The following is a 24,648-nucleotide window of genomic DNA, read 5'->3' as shown; positions in this document are numbered from 1 at the left end:
ATATCATGATATGAATATAACACTGATATATTACCTAACTCTAAACTGGTGCTTCTTGTGGAAGATGAGTTATTCACACGTGTAAATGCCTTACTGATATTATACACTACATACTGCAAACATAGATCTCATCATAAACACTCATTACACCCACACTAACACCTCAAACCATGCCACATGCATTGATGACTACAAATTGTTCATACTGTACATTAAGTGTGGCTGAGAGTGTGACTGTCCGTGTGTGTGTGTGTGTGTGTGCGTGTGTGTGTGTGTGTGTGTGTGTGTGTGCAATGGACTAGAGGCATGTCTCTAGTTTCCCTGTTTTCCGCCCAATGCACACTGGGATTTGCTCCAGCCATTGGACATGGATGAGTCTAACAATGTAGCACAAAGAAAACAGATGTTTACTGCCATTGTGGAAAGGTAGTTCTGTCCAGGTTAAGTGCATTAGTATGTTGTAAAGCACAGGAAGTTGAAAGCATAATGTGGTTGCCGGTGATGCACTTTTGACAGAATATATAAATGTAATGTGGATAAATTGCTTCTGAATATGATCTTGATTGATGCATTATGAAATCCAGGTTCAAAAACACAAGTTTATGTACAAATTCAATTAAATAATTTTGTGAGAATCAACAGAATATGAAAATGCGTTGAATGTTATTGTATATTGTTTACAAGCCTTTGTACAAGGAATGTACTGAATAATGTTGGTTACGGTGAAATGGAATCCAAATGCCTGCACTGTCTGAAAGATGAAGCAGCCCTGTACTAACCATCAGCTCTTGTTGTTCCGGCATTTAGTCATACAGCTCAGTCATTAAAGTGAAGTAGTCTATCACACATGCAGAGGGCAGTAGTTCTTTTTTATTAAAAAAACAAAGGAAAAAGCACTGTATCTAAGTAGGGCAACCATTCAAACACAGTTGGATAGTGCTGTTGGAAGTGAGCGAGAAACCCCGTCCTTGTCGACATACAGTAGGAGTCACTATATGCCCAGTAGGAGGAGAAATAGCTGTTTTGGCCTTTTTACTGTGAACAGAAGTATTTGCATAAATGAGCTGAAACGCCTGGTCTGGAGGCATGTTGGTTTTTAAAATTCACGACAACAAGCAAACAACTTTTTAAAAATTTGAAAGGAGTTTTTTTAAGGAGTACAGATCAATCAGAGCTATACTGTATAACTTTAAAATGATATAAACTCACCAGAATTAAAGATGTTTATTATGGATGACAGCAGCTGAAGTGGTGTGTGACTCAGGTGTTACTTGGGTTGAGAGGCGAGATTAAAGATAAATTCACTTAATCCCAGAAGTTTAAAAAATACACCTTGGCTCTGCTACGATTCCCTCCTGCAGAGCTTGCCAGGCCTCAGCAGCTGTCTGTTGGCAAGAAGCAGCCCTGTCCCCTGATCCAGCCCTGCGATAAGCACACATTTTTCGCCCTGAGCTTAGCTTAGCCCAATGTGATGTAAGAGGGGCCATCAAATCTGAATGGCTTGTGGAGTCACAAGAGAACAGAGCCCACCGGTCCACACCAAACTGACATTGTGATTTTAGTTCACAGTTTTCACTTGGCACATGAGAGACCCAAATGTATACACACAAGCACTGAAAAAGTGAGTTTTTCATAATATGATCCCTTTGATGTAGACATGGTGTCACTTTCTCCTGCCAGAAGTTAATTCACACATATTCATAAATATTAATATATTCATAAATTCAAATATTTTACAGGCTAAACTAAAGTTTTATGTAATATAAGCAATTTTTGTTTAAATGATGACATTTTATAGTGCCCTGTAAGACATGAGTTTTATCAAGATTTATCATCAAAAAAATTGCGCGAGTACTACAGCTGTTCTCTGAGCTCTAAATGTCAACAGGCTAACTTGCACAATCTGACAATGCCGATTTTAAGCAGATATTATTTGGTGATCATCCTTTTGGTTTAGTTTATTAGCAATCTAACACGAAGTACAGCTGAGGCTGAATGTCATTAGTTTTGCTAGTATTTGGTCATAAACAGGTGTTCCAACAAGCGTCTGAAACGATATTGAACCACCAGAGTTTTAACAGTTCATCCTGAGTGTGTCATGCATGTCTTCTTCAAATGTCATGGCAGACCATTCATAGTTGTCTGTGGCCCATGAGTGTACAAAATTTCATTTCAATCCACTCAGTACTTTCTAGATATTTCAGTCTGAACCTAAATAGTAAATTGACCAATAAATAGACAAACATAACCATCCCAAGAGTCTCTATAATAACATGTCCCACCTTGTGTCTTGCACGGCTGTGTCCTATTGGGACTAATCTTGACAAATGTATAACAACATCAGAAATGCCTTCGACTTAGACTGTATAAATTGTGACCTAAGAAAACAGAAATCAGTTTAGATTGTTTGTACCATTCACCTTTGCTGATTATACTGTAGTTCAGTTAGAGCCAAGACCACTGGACTAATTAGTCTTTCAGAAGTGATTGATATCAAGAATGTAGGGACATGCCAAATGAGTAAAGCCTAAGATGACTCATGAGCCAGGATTGAGCCTTGAAGCTTTTAGAATTGTTTTTGGAGTGCAGACATTAAAAAAGATGTCAGAGACTCTGGCAGAAAAATGAGTCAGAGACCTTGATAGACGGGGCTTACATTATTGTGAAGGCACATTGTGATAATAAATAGGCATGACTAGAAATTTGTATCATCAATATAGTAATTTTGAGATTCTGACTCTCCCACCATCTGAGGGTTTCTGAGGTTTCTTAATTGAATTGATTTTGGTGACCTCACAACCATAGCATCTCCACCAAGGCAAAAAGAAAAGTTCATCTATAACTTATTTATAAAACTATTTTGCCTTCCATGCAGCACAGCAACAACAATACAAGTAAGGGTTAGCTTTAGAAATGAATCTGCCTTGACAGAAATCTGTTGTCTGAGCACTTGATGGATGCCTGGTTACTTGCTGTTTAAAGAGGGAGTCATGCCATCCCAGTCGATGTATCCTAAAGTGATGTATGTAATGTCTTAGCTCATAATGTTTATGCTAATAGCTCCACTGGATTGAGACTGACATGATCCGAATACATTTACATTTTTGCACATTCAAATTACAACATTTTTAGTTTATTTGCATCACAAAGGAAATGTAGTATTTCAAATTTAACCTCAGCAGCGTAAAATGAAATAGTTGTGGTGAGTTTCACAAAACTGGAACTCATATAGTACCTGCAATATATGTTTTAGTTTAGATTTAGTTTATTTGTTAGGGACAGTGCAAATTAACATAGTACAACTTCAGCTTGTTACAAATGAGCTGCAGTAACTGATGTTCTGCATTTAGAGATTATAGCTGTTGCATCTCCTGTCCCTAGTTATTTAGATGTCCTTTCAATATTGTAGAGGTTGGTTTAATGAGTTCGAGCTTAGAGAAGCTTCTTTCAGCAGCAGTCACTGTGACAGGAAGAGTGGTAGAAATTCACAGAGCTAACCACATATTGAGGTCAATTTCTGTCAGCTTCTTCTCATGCAGGAAGGTGAAGAGTTCCATGTTTGTCATGTTTTTTGATAGAAAATGTGGAAAACTTTACACAGCACGATTTCTCCCATCAATATCTAGCTGTCCATCACGGGTTGGAGCAGTGCTCAGGGGATGACAGGGCTCTAGCACCTCTTATTTTGACGTGTTGGGAAAGTTGAGGAGCAATCCAAATCTGTCCTTCACCTCTCCAAGGTCCTGAAATCTCTCATTAAATGAAGAGAGGGCTGTATCCACTAACACATCAGAAAATGTGGTTTCCATTTTTACAAAGTGCATCACCAACAGGCTTATCTGGAGACTCATAACCAAAGTGCCTTTTTGTGGTTTCTAGCCGCTTTTGTTAGAGTACAGTCTCCACCTTCATTCCCTCACACATCTCCTCTGCAGTTCAACTATGCATATTCAGTGTTTCTGGAGCAGGAGAGGGAATCTTTGTTTTTTTTCAGTAAGTCAACAGTCACAATCTAGTTGAATGGAGGGTGACTACATCAGTTCACTCACATGCTGGATCTTATTGAGGACAACAGACCATATGAGTTTGCAAACAGAAAGGTGGGCTTGGGCTACAACTTTCACCACAGGGTCTGCAGTCTTCTGCAGGTCTTCTGGAGGTGAGGGAAATCCCTCACCTCCAGAAGAGCCTCTCTGACTCGCCCAGCCTAGTACCTCACTGCTTGAATGTTTTTTACTCTGTTTTTCCATTTTGTCTCTGACCATGATTTCATGGTGGTTTTGACATGTTTCAGGGGGATCTATGGGGGAGGCTGAGAAGGGTTTGAATAATTTCATCAAATATCAAAAGTAGCCAGTGGCATCTGTGAGATCTTAGTAGCATCAGCTACCACCATATTTAAAGCAGGCACCACATAGGACAAGAAAGGCTCTTGAGTTCTGTTGAAGCAGCTTAGCCTGAACACCTTTTTTCTTTTCTTTCATGTTGGCGCCATTGTCATAGGACTGTCCTCTGCAGTCCTCAAGGGGATGTTAAGCTCCTCTAGCTTTTTGAAGATGAGAGATGACAAACTTTCCCCTGTTGACTCCTCTGCCACATGAAAGCCCATGAAATGTTCTATAATTTGAGTTATGTCTTCTAATAACACAATCCGGACAATGACAGAGAGCTGTTCCTTATGACTCAGATCAGGGGTGCAATCAAAATAATGGAGAAATACTTTGATGTTTTGATCTCTTCCACTATTTTTCCAGCATTTTTGCACTGATGAGGCAGTCAGTTCATTTTGTGTTCTTTTGCCAAAATAATGTGTTTGACTGCCATATCCACTTTCCACCTTACCAACATGCTGCTTCATTACTGGATCAAATTTGGCCATAAGCTCCAACTCTTTGAGAGAATTGCCATTGTCTGGTTTGTTTAATGTGGTGTCTCTGGAACCCCTTAAAGCCTTGTTTCTTTCATCTAAGACTGAATTATTGCCACCAATCTACTAAGAACTTCACGCCGCCTGTTTCTCTCAGCCTTTAGCAATTGCCATCTTTTGCTTATCTTTTGTGAGCCCCTTTGCAAGACTGACCTTCAATTGCTTCCATGTTGACATGTGCATGGTGTTCCTGGCTATTTTCATGGCTCTTGAGCAAGTGGCTTGCATTTTTCCAATCTCCTTGTCCTTCTCTATTCAATTTGAAATCTCTTGGAGAACACATTTCGCAGCAGAAGCAGCACATTCTCATTCTTTTTTGATTACATTCAGCTTCTTGGATCTTTTTCTCCATCGACTAAAACTCTATTGGAATAGTCGTGCTGACACCTTCTCTCGTCTTTGGAAACGTGAACCGTTTTTGATTTAATATGGTAATCTGAGGACAAACTATTTTCTTAGCTTATCAGTTGAAGCAGATGGCCAGTCAGTGGGGTATATTGGTGCAGCCTTTTTGTAGATGTCTGATGCTACATTGCTCAGATGTGCTGAGGTGGAAGGGACAGGACAACTTCATGCTACATCACTGGAAGGAGCTACGGGTGGATAAGGTGTCTGAAAGTGAAGAGTATATGTAGAGTATAAGAGTGTATGTGACCACTGGGTATTACATTATATAGATATAAAGGCTGCTGATAGTGAAACCCAGCAAATAAAAGCACCACATTATAGCCTAAAATATTCTTAACACAAACAGCAAGAGTAATTAAACCTAGCATTCATGCACAAACATGTATTCAATGAGCACTTCTCGCAAATGATGCATGCTGTTTGCTGTACATTTAACACTAATCAATAATGAAAATACAAAGGCCTGTAACTATTAATTAGACAAGGCGATGGAAAAGGAAAGGCATTTTAATTGACTCATACAAGTAGGGCTAACGTTGGCTAATTAGACTAAGATTTCAATAACAATATTACATTATGCCTGGTTTCTTGAGGCAGATAATAGATGGTTCATGCAGCAGCACACTTAAAAGAAAAAGTGTTTTTCTCAATATTATTTTATAAGTTAATCCATAAACACCTTAATAGTTTTTTCAACTTTCCCTAATGAATTTAAGGTGGAAGTATCTGACGTTATCTCTTGCGATTTATTAAACTAGCAAACATTACTGTCATCTAAAGCAAGCTAGTAACACTCTGCTCCAACAGTAATTACCATGCAATAAATAAACTCTTCATTCATCACATTACTTGCATTTCCCCCCCCCCCCCCCCCCGTTTTTCCTCCTCGTCTCTTTTAATTTTTCTTCCTCGGGCCTAAGAGGGCTTTGGTCTTTTTGACATGATATTTAATAGGCTATGTAGCTTTTAATAGTATTAAAATAGTATTAGAAAAAAAATAGCCCTTTTCATCTAAAATGTTATATTGTAAATGTGAGCAAAAGCAAAGTTAAGCCAGGTTACTCAGTGTGTTATTATTGTATGGGGAATCCTCTGGAAGCAAATGTATCTCCTTCACTTGTCATTGTTTCATGGCTATTTTTAGCCACTCCAGCTTGGCTCCGAATGATGCCCCTTACAGGTTCGCATTCTGTTTCCATCACTGTGTTTCATTAGTTTAACACAACATCAGTGCAGCTTTGTCTCCTCTGCATGTCTTGCCATGCCGGTGATGTATGCCAGGTGCTCAACACACAGTTGTTGATGTTGAAGCTGCACTAATTAATGTTATATTGACAATGGATGAAATCACTCTGTGTAACATAAAAGATGTTAGTCATTGTGATGAAATGACAACTGTCACCTGAAGGTGCAGTTTGTCTCACCTCTACAGAAAATGTTAGAGTCTTTTGGCATTTTGTTTTGGTTTTGCAGCCGGGAATTTACACACTGTCTTTAGTTGGAGAGAAGAGAGGATTTGGTGGAGGGAAAACAAATAGAGCTAATCGGAGAATGGATATTGGATATACATTTTTTAGAAAGCCAGAAACACTACCTCAGATTGATGTTGCTGTGAGTCTGCTGGATGTGTAAATAAATAATGATTTGCTAACATATTCACCATAACAACTTTATAAGGTGACAATATGTTAATGTTGTGTTTACAGTGTGTTCTGTTGCCTCCAAGCAGCCAAAGAATCAATTAATGCAGATTTAAAACATACAAATCTCTCTATTAGCATCCTTCATCAATTTACTTAATGACCTGTAAGGAACTGATGAATACATACCCACTGCACAAAAAGGAATTAAATGCATTAAATAAAAAATACTGTTAATTTTCCAACAGACAGTGGTACTTATTTGAGATTATTCTGCTTTTAAAAACCTGGATGTTGAGCAGCAACAATGTATACCATTATACATTAGAGGGAGTTTTAATCATCATGTTTTGAGAGCTGTATGTACTGACACTTCTGTAAAGTACAACATCTGGCTAATGTCATGTGTGTGTTGAATTTCACTCTGTCTGGAGTGCTATTACATCTGCTTTCTTCAACATAAATGGAGTCAATACTAACTTTGTAGATGGCACAACAAGTATACTGTGTAGTCAATATGTTTTACTTTCAAAGACAGCCGACTGAATAATTAAAGGTATGCACAATTTGCCTCACTGGTAGCTCTGCAGGAAAGGTCAGGAGTCATCAAACTCAATTTGGTTTCCTCCTATTCATTGTGTGATTACTCATTCCAATTCATTTTTGAAAATAATATGTTGGTTTAAGACAAACAAACACCAAAAAAGGACCAAGGTGATCACTTCTTCACCAAGACCATTGAAAATAGAAAATCTGCAGATCAATGATGAATCTTTAATTAAATGTAAATTAATCTGATGCAGAATCTCTTTCATTTTGCGTTATGTGATGTTTGAGATAAACTGTAGCAAAGCAATCAGTTTCCTGATTGTCAGTTACAAAATTTCCTAAAATCTTACTCAAACAAAACATTTTATGATAAAGAATCACAAGATATATTGTTCCCCCTGTCACCCTGTCCCTCCCTCATTTTCATAGCTCTTTAAACTCTCCAGTTTCCTCTTATTATTAGAAGTCCAGTTAGCCTTTACTGAGATTCTGAGGCATGCAATAAACATCTCAAAGGCCCTTGTGGCCTTGGTACATACTAACCATCTCATTGCCCCATAAAATGAGATCTGTGCCCTTATTTGTACCAAGGTCCTGTAGCTCCATCTCTCCCACAATGAGAGACAACGGCCACAAGGCTGGCAGATCTTGTCCATGGGCAAGAGGTTCAATTACCTCAGTTGTCATGGAGCAATAAATGACAAATTAGGTGGCTGGCACCCAACACTGCTTGAAGGGGGCTGTATCAGAATACTAATGTCAGCTGTGTCTGATAGCGGGTAAAGAGAAAGACAGCAAAAAAGCTCCAAAGTTTGGTAAAAGAAAAACAGACAACTCTTTTTTTTCAGGATAGTCCTTAACCTCAATTCAGAGTTATTGGGCCTGTTGGGTTCTTTGTTGCCGGAACGATAAGAAAGTGATGTTTTAATTGCTATTCAAAAGAACACCCTCTTGTTATTTATAGACACAATAAACAGCTGCTTGTATTGTTCAGTTGTATTCATTTAGATTAAGTCCTCTGTCTTGTTATATTCTTTTCAGTAGTCCGTGATCTTTGCTACGACACTGGAACAGCCATTGTAATCCTATAATTAATAGAGTATGCACACAGAATTTAGACACTGGCTAATGAAAGTGCTCTGCTGTGCCACTTTTCATCACATTAAAAAGCTAAAAGTCTATAAGGCACACTACAGCCTCACAGGGTAGGGGGACATCAAGTCCCCTCACCCTGTGAGGCTGTAGTGTGTATGTAATATTCATCACTCACTTCAAAACAAAATCATTTGATCAAAAACGCTTTTGCTGTTCTCAGATCCTCACCAGTGGTGGGGCAGGAAACGTAAAGTTCAGCCTGATGGTGGTGCTAAAGGAAACACAGTGTTCTCACCTAGATCAAATGTCCATCCATACCTTTTCCTTTTCCATCCTTATCTGGGATCGGGGTCATGGTGGCATCAGACTGAATAAGGAAACCCAGACGCCATCCAGCTCTTCCTGAGGGATCCCAAGGCGTTCCTAGGCCGGGAGAGATATGTAATCCCTCCATCATGTTCTGGGTCTGCCCTGGGGTCTCCTACCAGTTTCACGTGCCTGGAACATTTCCAGAGGGAGGCATCCAGGTGCCCAAACTACATCAGCTGGCTCCTTTCAGTGCGAAGGAGCAGTGGCTCCACTGTTCCATGGCCAGGACAGAATCTGAATTGTTCCTCCTGAATCACAGGTTCGACAATCAGCCAGAGCCTCCTTTCCAGCACCCTGGCAGGCTAAGTAGTGTGTGCACACACCTCTGGTTCCCTTTTTGGAAAATGAAAACCACCACCCTGGACTGCCAGTCTACCACGCTGTACCTCAGAGACCCCTGCCAGCAATTGAGTGAGGTTTCCCTCAAGTCAACCAACTCTGCCTCCTCAATAGAGGGCATGTCAGTCGGGTTTAGGAGATCATCAAAGTGTTCCTTCCACCACAAGACAATTACCCCAGTCACTCACTGAGTCATCTGACAGTCTGTCAGTATCTCTTTTAGGCCAACCAAAAGTCCCTCTCCATGGCTTCCCAAAACCCAAAGCCCAATTATATCCAGTCAGTACCACTCCACCTCCAGGGAGGTGACGTTGCACATCCCTGGAACTAGTTTACAATGTCTGGAATAAGCACAACTAGGCCCCACCCCTGCCGGCTGTCCATTTTGCAGTGCTCCCTGCACGAGCTGTGCCCAAGCAGGCCCCAATGTTAAAGCCCGGCAAAAAACTCCAACACCGAAAAAAACTGTAGGATAAAGTGATAATTTTCTGTTGGATCATCAATATGAGCAACTCCTTTTTAAATTACATGTTGCAATCTGATACACTGTCCATATAAGAATTTTAATTAAAGCAGGTTAACTCAACTTTTGATCCAAAGGCTTCGTCAGACTTAAGGTTGGACAAACTAACTATCTGACCAGTTCTGCCATCTGTAATCTACTGTCACTCCACTATCACGGCTAAAAAATAAGTCTGAGGATTTTTAAACCAGAGCAGTGATGGAAATTTCTGAGTTAATATGATTGCTGGACATAGCAGATTAACCCTTAATCTGCTTGTTGTTTATTCCCCCTGGTGAGCACCGACTCACAATAAAACTGAGTCCAACCGAAACTGAACCCAAACTGAACCACTAGATCTTATAATCAATTACATTTACTGTCTCAATCCTGCAGGGCTTAAAGAACAGATTTATGATTGGTCTTCTATCACTGCACAGACCCCACTCGCATCTTTAACGCCTCCCTATCCTTCATTGTATCAGTGAATTTAAATGTATGTTGTTCAGAAAACATTGAGGTTGCTGACCTCCACTCCCCTGTTCCCTTCATTCTCTCCACTTGTTTTTCTCATGTGATTTATTACTGTACATTCTGTTGGGTACATTGCACCCCATTCAGCAGACAGACAGTGTAACTGAGTCATGCTGCAGCAGTTTTGTCAGGGTAACAAAACGTTTGCACTGGGACTGTGAACTTGCATCCCCAAGGTGACCTCCAGGGAGATCCTGTCAAGCTACCCAAGGTGACAGCTGAGCACCTTCACTGAGTACACGGGGGGAATGTTCTGCAGTAAAATGAAGGAAGGCGTCACACGGATGAGATTCATTCATCTTAATAAAGTAGACCATCAAACTGATGTGGCTGCAGAGGTGCTAGTTAGACAGAGGAAGAAATGCAAGGAGACAGAGAGAGAAGAGGAGAGAAGCATTCCTCTATCTGCTCCTCCATGGGAAAGGCTTTTCGGCTGTAAACACAATGTTCTCTTCCCAGCATCATTCCCCTGAATAGAACAGTACCTGTCTACCTGTTGGCAAAATCTTGGCAGAAAAGCTCATTTGTAGAACTGCTGCGAAGCCCCTTTTTAATTTGACTCCCAAATGCTTGGCAACACAATTATTCTTTTAAGTAAAAATCTGTCACACCTGCATATAAATAAACATGTTTTGCTACTTCACATCATTGGCTGACATACTATAGCACAACAGTGATTCAAAGTGCAGTCACTTCACCAGGTCTGTTGCATTCCTGTTTTTAAACCCCAGTGTCTGTGAGTTCTTCCCAATAAGATATCTTCTGAGGTACAGGGAATGATGCATTTTTAGTTGCCCACAGTTTGCCTGTGACAAAAATTGGGTAGTGGCACAAGCAGTGTACACACAAGGAAAATGGCACCACCCACAGAGGTTCACATTTTATCAATACTAACAGAAAATCCAAGGAAAAAATTGTCACTGTTTGACTGACAAGTGATCTCTTGTAAATGCCATACAAAAGCACCACAGCAGGGACAACTTCTGCTGAATGCCAGTATGGTTGGAAGACTTGTGTAACCTGTCAAGATAGCAGTCATAGCTAATCTTGGTGACTATAGCCACATCACAATTTGGTCCTTTTAGTTGTTTTCCACTAATGGCAGATTGAAAGGTTGTAGAAGAAAATCTTCACTTGGCATTAACAATAGCGTACAAGGGTGGAAATAAAGGTTGTGCAGTCTGTGCAGCTGCATAAGAGCCTGAGCAGGATATTTGGCAGGGGGTGGAGTTGTTTTCAGATTCACTGCTGGGTCTACTTGTTGTAGAGCACATTTCGTTGTTACATGACTCAAGTTGGTGCCTGATTAGCATGTATTTTTTATGTAGCATATGCCACTTTTTATTGTTTTATTTTTATTTTGTAATAATATAATTTTTTAGTGCCGCCTGTGTTTTGACAGTAATTTGGTCCTCCAGCCCTGCAGAGGATTATAATGCTCGTAATAATCCAGCAGTTGTGTTGTGTCTGTGCCTGCCACACAGCCACACAATCCCTCTGGACTGATTAGGAATCAAATTAATTTTGGCTAATTTAATTTACCACATTAAATCCTGAAATAGTTTAGTTTGAATCATGATCACAGCTATATAGTCCTAAAATCCTATAGCCTGAAACACCACAAAACAACCATAACCATATTTATCAATAGAATAGGGAAGCATACTTATCTGCTGCTAATAGGAGCGCAACTGCACACAAGGACTGTGTCACTAAAGTGACCCAGTGAATGCCAGGCCTGTGGGGAACTGGCATGAGCAACGCCAGTGACTCCAAATTAAAACAAAAAACATTAATCTTGTGTGAAGATGACAGTTTGAAACTACAAAAAGTGGGACAGCAGAGTTTCATCAACATGAGTCTCTTTGTTTGACAGGGAGAATGACAATATAACATGGTTCCATGCAGTGGCTTTCGTATCGCAGCAGTGGCCTCACGCCATTTCACTTGAGTTGTGTATTATCCTGCTGCAATATTTACATCTTATCGCTGCTGATGAATCTTTGTCAGGCGCGGGTCCTCAGTATCAGCCAGATCCTCCTAGCACAGATCGTTCCTCTGTCGAAATATCACGGGAGGCCAACATCTGGCTGCAGTTCATCTCTTGTCGTCTCACATTTACAGCCACATCAATATTGGACAAGTCTGCTCAAGTTCATAGGCTGTTTCATACTGTAGCACATAAACAGATGATCGTCCTCTAGGCCTCTTTTGAAGAAAAGGGGATAAACTAAATGTGATTCATTTCTTGCAGTTCATTGTCTTTAATAATTTGTGCAACCAATTGTCTCCTAGTTTATATGCTGGTTCTTAATCCAATCAGAGTGATCAAATCTAGAGCAGGAAAATGAAGGGTGTGTGTGTCTGTGTGTGTGTGTGTGTGCTTTCTGATCAATATTATTAAAGATTTAATATCACAGTAAGAGTAAACTAGAGGGGGATATTCACATCATGACAGAGCACATAAAATATCATGTGGCATATGTGGACACACACGCAATCTTCCACAGCAGACATACAGCCTATTCTTTAGAGTTATCACCATGGAAACTGGACAGGAGTGAAAAGCTTGCTCTACACTGGATGGAGCAATGGCACGAAAACATCCTGGGTCCTACACTGTGACATTTATATGAGATGGTTTACCACAGTGTATAAACTTTATCAGTAACTCTCTTGAAATACAAAATGTATAGATTCCTTTTTTCAACTGTATTTAAAAGAAAAATCTTATTTGAATAGTAGCACCACTAAACTAATGTGTTGGTAGAAGGGGTCATTCATGTATTAAAAACAAATGTGACCGTCATAATAATGATGATTTCTCTGCAATACTATTCAGTTATACATCATTGGCCAAACGGGTGCTCGTGTTGCTTCAATCCTGAGCTCTCACACGGCTGCTTGGCTGGATTAAAGGTATTACCTAAATTCCTTCGTGCTTCAGAAAGTCAGCATTTGGCATATATCCTGGAAATATTTCGAACACTTTTATTTGAAAAAGCGGAATATTGATTCTCAACCATTACAGCCTGGTTTCACCATGTGGAATATGAATAATATGCCATCTCATGCCAAGTGTAAAATTGTAATATTTGCGTGCAGATTGAAGAAACTGGTTTGACTATTAATTGACAAAAAGAAGTTGTCCAAAGTGTCATTTACCTACACAGCAGACTGTGAAGCCCTAATTTAACATTTCCAGAGATATGTTATCTCACTAGTAGTCTCACTTGTAGAGACAAACACAGAGAAAGATCACCTAACTCTGCAGTTCCCCTCAGATCTACAGAGCTTTACAGCATCTTTCAGCTCATTGTTTTGATTTTACAGTCTGACAAAGGGCTTAATTTCCACTGGGGATTGGTGAGACATGCCCCCCTTCACCTTTATGGCTTTAGTTTGATTTGCTCACTAAAATATTTCCAGGCAATGTCTTCTCTGATTGTCCAGCTGCCAAAATCCAGACTAGACAGGAGAGGAGCTGATCAAAATGTGAGATGCACATCTGAGTCGTCATCAGTTATTACTGTGAGCTCACAGCAGCAAGCTTAACGAGCAGCAGCCAGTGATTTTTAGGACTTTATTCGCCCAGGTTTTGTCACTTCAGCTCCATATACTGTAACCTATTTCCTGACCCTTTGATTGGTGCAGATTGTACCTGCAGCCTGAGAGGAAGACTGTAGACACTACTTGTTTTCAAGACAGAGTAGTGCACACTCTACACATTTCATTGGGGTTTAAAATAATCATCATTTAATCATTTCAATCGTTTAATCTCGATTGTTTTAACATCTGCAAAAGAGACAGAAGCATTAAACATCAATCAAATAAAAAATATTTGACAAGACAGTAAAGGACCATGCTTAATGAATTGAAAATGTCTATATAATATATCTATGATAGGGTATGGGGTATCTACTGTATCAGTGAAAGCTAAATGTGATTAAACAGTAAATTACATAATATTCAAATGTTTTATTCAATTCATTTGAAAAGCATAATTCCAATTTCACAGTAACCTGCTGGATAAATATGTCAAATGCCAGAAATGTCATTCCCAGACATGCAATAGTAATATTATAATAATTTGTGTCTGATATGGCTTTTCCCTCACATAAGTTCAATCATTATGTGTCTTGGTTAAAGGTTAGGTAGTTGAGAGCGTGTAGTCTATAAACCCAGGTGCTGTTTTGTCCCTCCACAGCTATTCTCCTAAATTTGGATCTTCTGGCTCCAGTAACTGACAAAATGGTTAACTCATAAACTGGCTCAAAAAAGTGTCCCTCGGCCACAGTCTGAGCCCACTGATTTCTGTTACAATATTTTAAAATATCCTGTTTGAATTTCCTGAAACAATTAGAATCTTAAAATGCAGAACTTTTTACGCAGTGCTGGAAATATAGTGCTGGAGGGGAAATGTAACTGAGGAAACATTTTGCACGCTAATTACCTGCCTTATGCACGATTTGGGTATTTGTCAGAGTTTTCCTTAATTAGCAGATAGCTTGTTAGCCCAGCTTCCTTGTGTTGTTAAGTCTCACTGACAATGACAATTGAGAGTAGAATGTAACAGTAAGAAAACCAACAGGGAATTACACAGTATCAGTAGTCTCTCTTAAATCAGAGGGTTGTAGCCCCTAAAACTGAATTTAGGTCTATCTCAACCCCAATTTTAATCCCTAACCTGTCCCTGTTTTTAAATTCAACTCTAATTCCCACATAACCCCAAGCCCAAACTTTTACACATCCTTTTTGCTAAATTTTTAGTCATGGCTGAACTCTGAAAACAAATTACTTAATTGGACTACCCAAACATAATTGTATCTCTGAAGTCCTGGACTACTGGTACTGTATATCTGCATATTCACATAGAAAAGAAGGCTCCAACTCTGGGTGTGGAAACTATCTGAAAATATTCCCATCAAACAAAATATCACCCAACTTTTCTCAAGCATTCATCCACACAGTTGATGAGCATTCAGTCTGAACAGAGGTGATTGTATTATTAGAATATCCATTTAACACAAGTCTGTCAGTCTAGTCTTTTATATATTTTTTGAACTTACTGAATTATCTGTGATTTGCAACATTAGCTCGGTATCTCATCTGGACAAATAAAGGCTGATAAACTCCAGAAATCCATTAGAGAATGAAATGGCCTGGCCTCGGTGCACTGAATTCTTGAAGTCTTGCATTTAAAGGACCGCTGTGTAAGATTTAGTAGCATCCAGCAGGACAGACTTGGTATGAATGGAACATAATATTCCTAAGCATGTTTTAATTAGTGTATAATCACCTGAAAAAAAGACGTGTTGTGTTTCCGTTGCATTACAAAGACTCCTAATATGCAATGCTGACATATTACCAGCTTTTAAGTTGATATGATGAACTTAGAAGCAAACAATCAGTTTGGAGTTTTGTTTCTAGCTACCAGACAAATGTAAATGCAGTTTTCACTCTATGTATAGCTCTGATTTGGTCTCCACCAACTGTGCTAAATGCTTTAAAGTACGTTCATGAGTCTGCAGTTTAGTACAGGGCAGGTAATTTACAGTGTATTTGTACATTTCTTTCTGAATAGAGTTGGGTACATAGGCCAAAAATTGGTGAAAGTGAACCAAAAGAGTAAAATTGCACCCGGTAAAAACCTAAATAATGAGCTCAAAGATGCTGAAAAGCTCCGCAGAGCTGAGAAAAACTGTGGCGTCAGGTGATAATTATCTTTGGGTACATTTCTATAAGTGATCGATATCATGTACATGTAGTCATGTGATTCATTGGTATTACAAATATATCAATTACAGCTACTTTAACAGCATTTTAACTGCCCTGAAGAAATGAATTGTTATCTGTTGCAGCAAAAAGAGTCAGAAGCTTGTTCAGCCTGACTTAGCTATCCATGTTTTCTACAGGTCAGCAATAGTATTATATGTATTATATGTATTATATTGGAATTATTGTTGAAAAACATGTTAAAATGATTATGGTTTGATTTTTGCTTTGTACTAAACTAAAATGTTGTTTTAAGTCTGTAGAATATGATTATGGCCAGGACATCTCTGCAGCACAAACATTTTTAACATTGTTAAATATTGTGGTAATGATATTTTGGCACACATTTTGCCTCCTATGATTTGAAAATTGCAGCAGGCCATATTGCAATTTCAATAAAAATGTTGATTAATTGTTCAGCCCTATTCTTGAGTCTTCTCTGTATTCTTGCTTTGGAGGAGATCTGTTCAATTGTGTTTTTCTTTTGCAGTCCAAGGCCTTAAGACCACATTATTATATTTTCCCAGTAAATCAGAGTTGGTCTACTCTTAAAAACAGAGCTTAAATGAAATAATACCAGCATTGGCTTGTAGCATTCATACATACAAAGCCCTCAATGTTTCAATTTCATGTAAGATGTTTCATACAATGTGGGCAACATCTGGCATACTTTCAAATTGGATTATTTTAGGTCTCTGTCCACATAAAAAAAAGCCTATGCTGTAGATTTATTTTTCTTGTCACAGAGATTATTGGAATGGCATCAAGGACGGCAATATTTAGTCCTCAGTACAAAGCATGTTACAGAAGGAAAGCAGCCTTCAGCTCTACCTTATGTGTGCAACGTGTACTGTATGTGCATAATGAAGCTTTGAATAAATATGATAAATATAATAAAATAATAAAATAAACAAGAGATATTATAATACTATAATACCATCACAGTTATAAGTAAACAACCGTGACCTTAGAAGCGCTACATTTGTCTTTTTTTCAGGTTTGAGGTATTTAATGGGTGTTTTGACAAGCAGCATCAGCACATACTGTATTTGTGTGTATATGTGTGCACTCAGGAATATGTGTGGGAGTGTGAAGAGAGGGAAAAACAGTCAGCGAGGGAGAATGAACCACACAGTGTAGTGTAGCACACATCTCTTCTTACTGTGCACTGTATGCCCAGCTTTGAATATGGATGAATCTACGCAATCTATCTTTTTCGGTATCCATATTCAGGTTACTTACTATCTACATACATCAGAAAAGACAGTACTCACAAATTGTCCGTCAGTAAATCTCAGCACGCGTTGCCAACATTGATGAGCAGAAAATAGGATGAGCAGCATTAGGAGAAGATAAATCCCCACATCTGAAGGATTATGGTTATTTTGACAAATGCAAAACGCTTTTCAAATAGAAATGTAATTACATGGTAAATATTAAAGTCAGCAAAAGATCTTTTGGGAATTCTAGCACATGCAGTATTACAATGTACAACTTTAGGTTTTCTTTTCAGATGGATGTTAGTTTTTTTCCCCTCCTGATTGATACTAAAACCTTTCAGGGAGGATGCTAATTTTCTGCAAATTCATTCAGGGTTTTCAAGCACAATTCTAACATTTATAATAACGAACATGTACAATGCACAATATCTGAAAGTGTGTTCCCCTCCTACACTACAGTATTCTACGCTTAATTAAGTTTACCGACCACTTGTTATCAGCTACATGTCTCTGTCACTCACCCTGAAATCATTTTTCAATTTATCCATGCAAAGCAACAATCAGGGAAGTAGATTCTTGTGGCCATTAGCATGCCATTCAGCATCCATGGGTGTGTGATGATGATAATAGAGGCTTGTCTGTGCTCTCCCGCCACAGCGTTGACCACTGAGTGAATTATCCAGCTGACAGAGAGCAGCAGCACAGCTCTGGCGGAGGATGCTGTTAATATGCCAATGGGAGCTCATGCCTCCCGTGCCAGTCTGAGGCATGCTGGCATGGTGCAGCTGCCTATCACCTAATTGGGAATCATTTAGCTGCAGCATGACCTACATTCAGAGCAGTGCAAAGGCGAGACCACCTATGTGAATGTTTTTATTAGCAATCCAAAGATAACAGCTTGGGAATTAGAATTAATTGCTGTGCGGCTTGTCAGAAGAGTTCATATCATTGTCCTCTTCTTCATCTGCAGGAAAGTGCTCTGGAGTGGGTCAGTGGAGTGTTTTATTGAGGAACTGTGACTTTTGTTATAAAACAATGAATTTGTCAGAGAAGCAGTTTATGTAACACTGGAATTTTCTGATATTAGGGTATTGCATAAAGTCAGGCCTCCACTTTTAAATATCTAATTTTTAATATTTTATTGTATTCTCCATTGAGTCAGATCTACTTTACTTTTTTACCAAGCTATGAACAACTCAAAACAGCCAGGCAAGCGTCAGGATTTATCAACTGTGAGAATTATTAACATTACAACAAAAAAGACTTGGTGAAGGGTGTGCTACACAGAACACTTTAAACTCCACACTGCTGTCTTGTCTTGGGCAGAAATGGCCACAAGAACTGGTGGTGAATAATTTGTCATATTGCCTGGGGTGAGGATTTTAGTTCTTATGTTTGCTGAGGGCAGACTGGAAGGTGTATAAAAACCACACTCTCATTTGTCCTCAATTCCCTGCATGATGATTTGTTGTCTCCATCTTTTCATTTACTGTAGGCAAATTTCCACCCATGTTTTAAGTTTGTACCATTTATATTTTAGCATTTTTGTTTATCTAACATCTCCTTCTTCTTTTTTATCCCAATGTTAACCACTTTGCTTTATCTGTTATCAACATCCAAGCAAACACACACAGATTTAGAATAAAATAATTTAAGAAAAAAAAAATGCTATTGTTTATGCCAATAGCTGTGGCCACTTTGAAGCCCAAAACAATTCCCAGAACTATTGAGAAAATAATTTCCTAACACTTGAGACTCTAGAGGTTTTCAGTGATACATGTCATTTCTTTTTAGCTGAGAGGCAGATGTAAAAAAAAAATCATCATAAAATCATAAAATTGAAAAGGAAATATAATGAGATCATGTATAAATGCATCTCACAACACAGCACCTGAAATGGAGATTTCACACAGGTAATAACAGGCTCTCTTCTCTTTACCTTCACTTCAGGGTAGATTGGTTCTGCTATAGTTTAAATGGTTAACATAAAGAGAAGACGAGATCAGGCTGATGCCAGATGCCAGCTTTATTATCTTGGCCAGTTGCCAGTGACTCACTGAATGATGACTTAGAGTTGTCAAGACGAAACAAGGCTATTCTCATAAAGCTATTGTAATCAAGAGACTTGAATTCATTTTATATTTATCCGGTTGTGTGGAGCAAATCTAGATTGGAAAAGACTTCCTCAGCTATGAAAGTTGTGGAAAGACGGTGATCATGCCTCAGGCAAAATCAACCGCATGCTGCGTTCAGCCCTAAGCGGCTGTGTTGGCAGCTATCCCAGCTATGCTAGCCAATGACTCACCTCTCTAAGAGCTCCAACCATAACAGCCAACATTTCCCCAATATTCCTGATTAAACCTGAATGCTCACCCTGCTTGGTTGGCCAAAAAGGCTTTTATTCTTTTCTTCTATGCTAAGACATGAAATTGATCCTATTGTAGTTTACTGATTCAGAAATGCAGATATTTAGCCGGATATTGAGCCCTGCTCATGACGACACAGAGGGAAAGAAGACTCATTGTGAATGGAGCATATTTAAAATGCAATGCAATGTTTTGTTGACCCGGCTGAGTGAAAGATACAACATTTATCCCAATTAAATGACTCTCAACTGCACTGAGACTTGATCACGCTTATGAAGAGAGCTGACATTAAGTTAATTGACTTTGTTTTGACATTTTGTATTTTAGCCATTAGTGGATGCTCTTATCCAAAGCGACCAGCATTGAGTGAGAAAAGCTGTTTGATATCTTCCACAAAAACACTGCAGGAGAAGACTTAGTAATCTGGCAGCTAATTGAAATACATTAGGATGTTGCAGGAATTGAAAATGTGACCTTGTTGATCTTGTACCAGGCAGCTGTTCTTCAATAGATCGCCTTTTTATACTGCAAATATGTATAACTGTGGCCAAATTTTAGATACAGCAGTAGCATCTTAAAGAAACCGCATTAATCAGCTGCTTTTGTTCCAGACTCAACTCACCATATATTGAATGGAAATAGCTTGAACATTTGTTAGAGGCTTTCATGGCTTGTCATAAAATATAATACATGTTATATGTTCCCCTTTGGATGAATTTTCTTCACTTTCATGATCGCCATACTTCCATTTTCATGCTATCAGCAGGTCAAAATTTTATGGCATTAGCCTTAGCTGTACTTGTGGTTTTGCATACTAGCAAATGTTAGGGTGCTAATAAGTTGGCAAACTTACCAGGTTACCAACAGCATGTTTGCACCCTGAGGTTACCATTTAGCTAAAGCATTGCTGTCCCTATAAATACAATGACACAGAGCAATCCATCACTTGCTGTCTAACAACCCTATACTTAGCTCACAAGCTCACTGAAACTTGCATTAAAGAGTAACAGATCAGATGATGATGTAACCTATCCTATCAATGCCTGGTGAACAGTGTAATTATTGCATAGTATTTTGAGAACCTTATTTATAAAGTGTGGCTTACGAGGCTGATATTAAGTAAGTCACATGGGCTTAAGTGTTCCAGTTTTATACTCAGTAAAATTTAAGGAAGAAAAGTTGCAGATATACCACCCTCAGCTGTCAGTCAAGAATACTGGGGAGGGCATTAGTAAAAAATTAAAGTCACCGTGAAATAGAAATGATAGTTTATTTCATGGTAAGCAGCTCCATGTGAAAAGAGAATGACAGCATAATTCAGTGAACTGCAGGCTGAGAGTGCACGTTATGTAAGCTACTGTATAGGTGACAGTTCAAGTAAAGTGCTGCAAAAGGCAGCAACTGACTAAAGTGTTTGAGGAGGAGGCAATAAAAAAACAGAAAAAGGTTGTGATACAGTTCGGTTGTTTTTTGATCAGACTTTACCACCAAACATGCTGGAGGGGTGGGGGGGTTAGTATATTATGCATGTTTGTGTGTGTGTGTGTGTGTGTGTGTGTGTGTGTACCTCAGTATGCCTGTGTTCTTTGATCGGAAGCATACACGTCTATGTCAGACAAAAATTTGCATACATGCTATTTTGGAAATGAGTTTTTCACCGCAGTATCTGCTGTTTGCATAGAAATGTCACAATGTTACAGCATCTTGTCCAAGCCGAGCCATCACCACACACATTGCATCATACTACACCTCCTGGGTGAGCAGAAAATTTAGTTTCACGTCGACATAATTTGGAATCTTTGGAGCCCTGACACTGGCCAGTGTTGTGTTAAAAGTGTTGCACATATGTGAAGACATTTTTTACTTCTTTGAATCTGAAGAGGCTCAATTCTATATTCTAGACACTAGATTGCACATGTAGGCAAAAAACCTTGATGAAGCATTTGCGTCAGACTGTACATAATGTTAAAAAATGGGAAGCTATTTGTGTTGGTTTCTTTGAGAAGGATGAAATCAATCAGCACAATGATGGTAAGCAGGATATATGTTTGAAGCACAACAGAAACAAACCAACAGTCGCTCTCAAAGCTTTTGCATTGCAGGAACGTAACTGCTATTAAATCCCTTTGACTTGTTTGAATGACACAAATCCATAAAAACCCCAAATGCTATTTTAGTCCAAAACATCCAACAAGTCTCAGTTTTTCCATTTAAGAGGTCACAGGAAGCTTTCTATTTTTAATCTTTTTATGCTGTCTGGATTGTTCAGGCTGTTTTATGTGGAGACCCATATAATAATAGCTGTATACCTTTCTGAAGGGTGTATTCATTCATGTATTTACAGATCTGTAAGGGTCCCCAGGGCTTAACAGTGACCATCCTTTTATTGTCTCAGTAACTGCAGCTCAGTTTATTTCATGGCACCTTTGGATTTCAGCTGGGATAAAGTGGCAATGTGGAAGTTAAACGGACAAGGCAGAAATGTTAAAGAGACAAAGGTTATAAGCGCTCTGCCAACTACCGCTGTACAAAGGCGCGGGGGGGGGGGGTGTTCAACCAGCCAAGCAACCTAATTTATATTGACTTCACCACTTACATGTTTGACTTTTACTATTGCAATAATTGGGGAAACAAGTCCACAATGTAGCCTTTCCCCTTGACAATTTGTACAGAGAGCTCCCAGATACAGACCCCCAACCTCCTCCCTACTTAGCTCATTTTGCATTCGGAGCATTGTTGTTCATGAATTTTTTATTAAGTCCTCTGAAGTAGTGTGCAAAGTTCAGCCGCCGAATTAGACAATAGAGTGTTTTCAACTAATCTTCCCATTAACGCACAAATAAACGGAGCTGGATGAATCGGGATAGAAAAACATAACCTTTTGAAAGCTGTGAAAAGTGCGCAGGTTCGAATGGAATGGTGCTGTGAAAACTTGATCTAACCAGATACAGAAAAAAGCATTTTCTGTCTCAATCAGCTTTGAGTAAATCCTTTTGTGATTCAGTAACAGTCAACACACAATATTTAACAATAGATGTTGTCCCCACAACTCGGGGGAGTTACTGTGATCTGTCATTTCCCACGCAGGTGCTTTGAATAGGCTGTGGGGACTTAAATGGCTTAACAAACAGCAAACAATACGCATTTACTATATTCATTCATCACTCCTCACTTTAGAAAATATTAATATGTAATGATTGATAACTGGAATTACTTATCGTTTAGAAAAAAGGCTTTTAAAGTGAAAGGAAAATGCACAGTATACTGTATGTCTCAATGTGGAGTTGGACTATTAAAGGTTTTTTTTTCCTAGCCACTGTCACTAAGTGCTTTCTCACAGGGTAATGTCCCTGTAAATTAAAGAGTATGATCTAGATCTGCTCTGTATGAAAAGTGCCCAGAGATATTGTCTCTTGTGATTTGGCGCTATATAAATAAATCTTGACTTGATTTGACTATTGTGCAAGTGCTGCATGTGCTCTGTGTTATCTGACACACATGAATGTTACTATACACTGTTTTGCTGCTTTGTGCATTTCAAAATACATGAGTGCATCCATATGTTGTGTTAAAGCATCAATAGACAATAAGATATTAATATATTAATATCAATATCAAACAGAATATGATGCAGCTTTAGCCCGTTTAATTGACATAATTCAGACCACAGTTGCACGCAAAACTAAGAAGGGTCTTTGAATCAGCAAAGTGCTTGTAATGTAATAAGCACTCTCTTCTAAATGGAGCCTTGACTCCATTTAAAAGAGGGCAGAAAATATGTGTGCACTCTTGCTTAAGGCTTTCATCTTGCATATAAATCACTCCAGCTAAAAGTGGGTGTTTGAGCACCACAGATCTCAGGTCTTGGGGCACGCACTGTATCACCGGCCAAGACTGCATTAATGACAGCACTGTGGCACGGCTGCATGAAGTATATTAAGCCAATTCCAAATATTCTGAGAGCGGATAAAATGTTGAAACGGAGGCTTTTTGGCTGATTCAGAAGGCTTACATGTGCCTCTCTCTTTTTCTCCTCTTTCCTTTTTCTGCTTTGTGTTTCTTTACAGATACCACGGCAGCTGAGTGCTCTGACGTTGTACAGGTGTGAGCAGTCGGTTCTGGATTACTGCCATGCCCACCTGTCGCTGCACCTCAACATGGGCATGGAGCCCACCACTCAGGAGCTGGGAGGTCCGAGGCCAGCCGGGTACCACCCGGGCCTAATGGCTGCCCTCCCCTCCGAGCCTGTGCTGCCTTGCCCTCAGACCCACTCCCTCCACCAGTGAGCTGTGCACACTGTGAGGCTCTGTCTAAACTACTGTGTGTCTGCTGCACAAAATCAGCGGACCTCTCATCAAACACAAGGCTGTGTGGGAGGGAAGTGGGACTGGTAAAGAAGCAAAGGAGACAATTAATCGACTGCAGAGAATCCTGGACCTGGGGTAATGAAAATGAAAATATTTCTCAATGGAAATAAAGGGGTGCAGCGGTATTGATTGGTGACCTTCTGACCCACCTGACCCTCTATGTCCTCAATTAGCTAAGGAGGAACAGCAGCATGACTTTTCACGTTTTGCCCTGCCTCTTGAGGAGTACTAAGGATAATGATTTAATGATTTGTTCATCTTAATAAACGCATTTCCTCGACTTCTCCTCATTCGGGTACCTCTGCTGTGTCAGGTAACGTAATCAAATGCAAAATGCTACAAACAGAGCAGGGAAACAGCATGATAAGCAACTGAGCAGCAGAACAAATGAAAGATCAGCCAAGCTAAAAGGTCTTCTGCTGCTTTTTCTGATCATGCTGCCAGTCAGAGGTCTCTGTCTAACTCTAGTCCCTGTAGCGTTTTCATCTCGAGAAATGAGCCCCTCAAATGAAATTACCCAACACCAGAGAAACAAGTCAGAAAAGAACGGACAGTAA

The 24,648-nt window shown here is 39.3% G+C and overlaps 1 protein-coding gene across 1 annotated transcript in view; it reads left to right on the top strand.

Annotated features, from left to right (window-relative positions):
• The window catches only part of LOC133979451 (leucine-rich repeat transmembrane neuronal protein 4), a 41,384-nt gene extending 17,374 nt beyond the window's left edge, over nt 1-24,010 (top strand). The window contains exon 3 of the mRNA XM_062417962.1: nt 23,792-24,010. Coding sequence (XP_062273946.1) covers nt 23,792-24,010 — 219 coding nt within the window. The remainder of the gene's footprint in view (nt 1-23,791) is intronic.
• Nucleotides 24,011-24,648: the final 638 nt, after the last annotated feature.

The sequence above is a fragment of the Scomber scombrus genome, chromosome 4 (assembly GCF_963691925.1).
Source record: "Scomber scombrus chromosome 4, fScoSco1.1, whole genome shotgun sequence".
NCBI lineage: Eukaryota > Metazoa > Chordata > Actinopteri > Scombriformes > Scombridae > Scomber > Scomber scombrus.
Note: the sequence above shows the minus strand (reverse complement) of the source record. Positions and strands in the feature narration are given on the sequence as shown.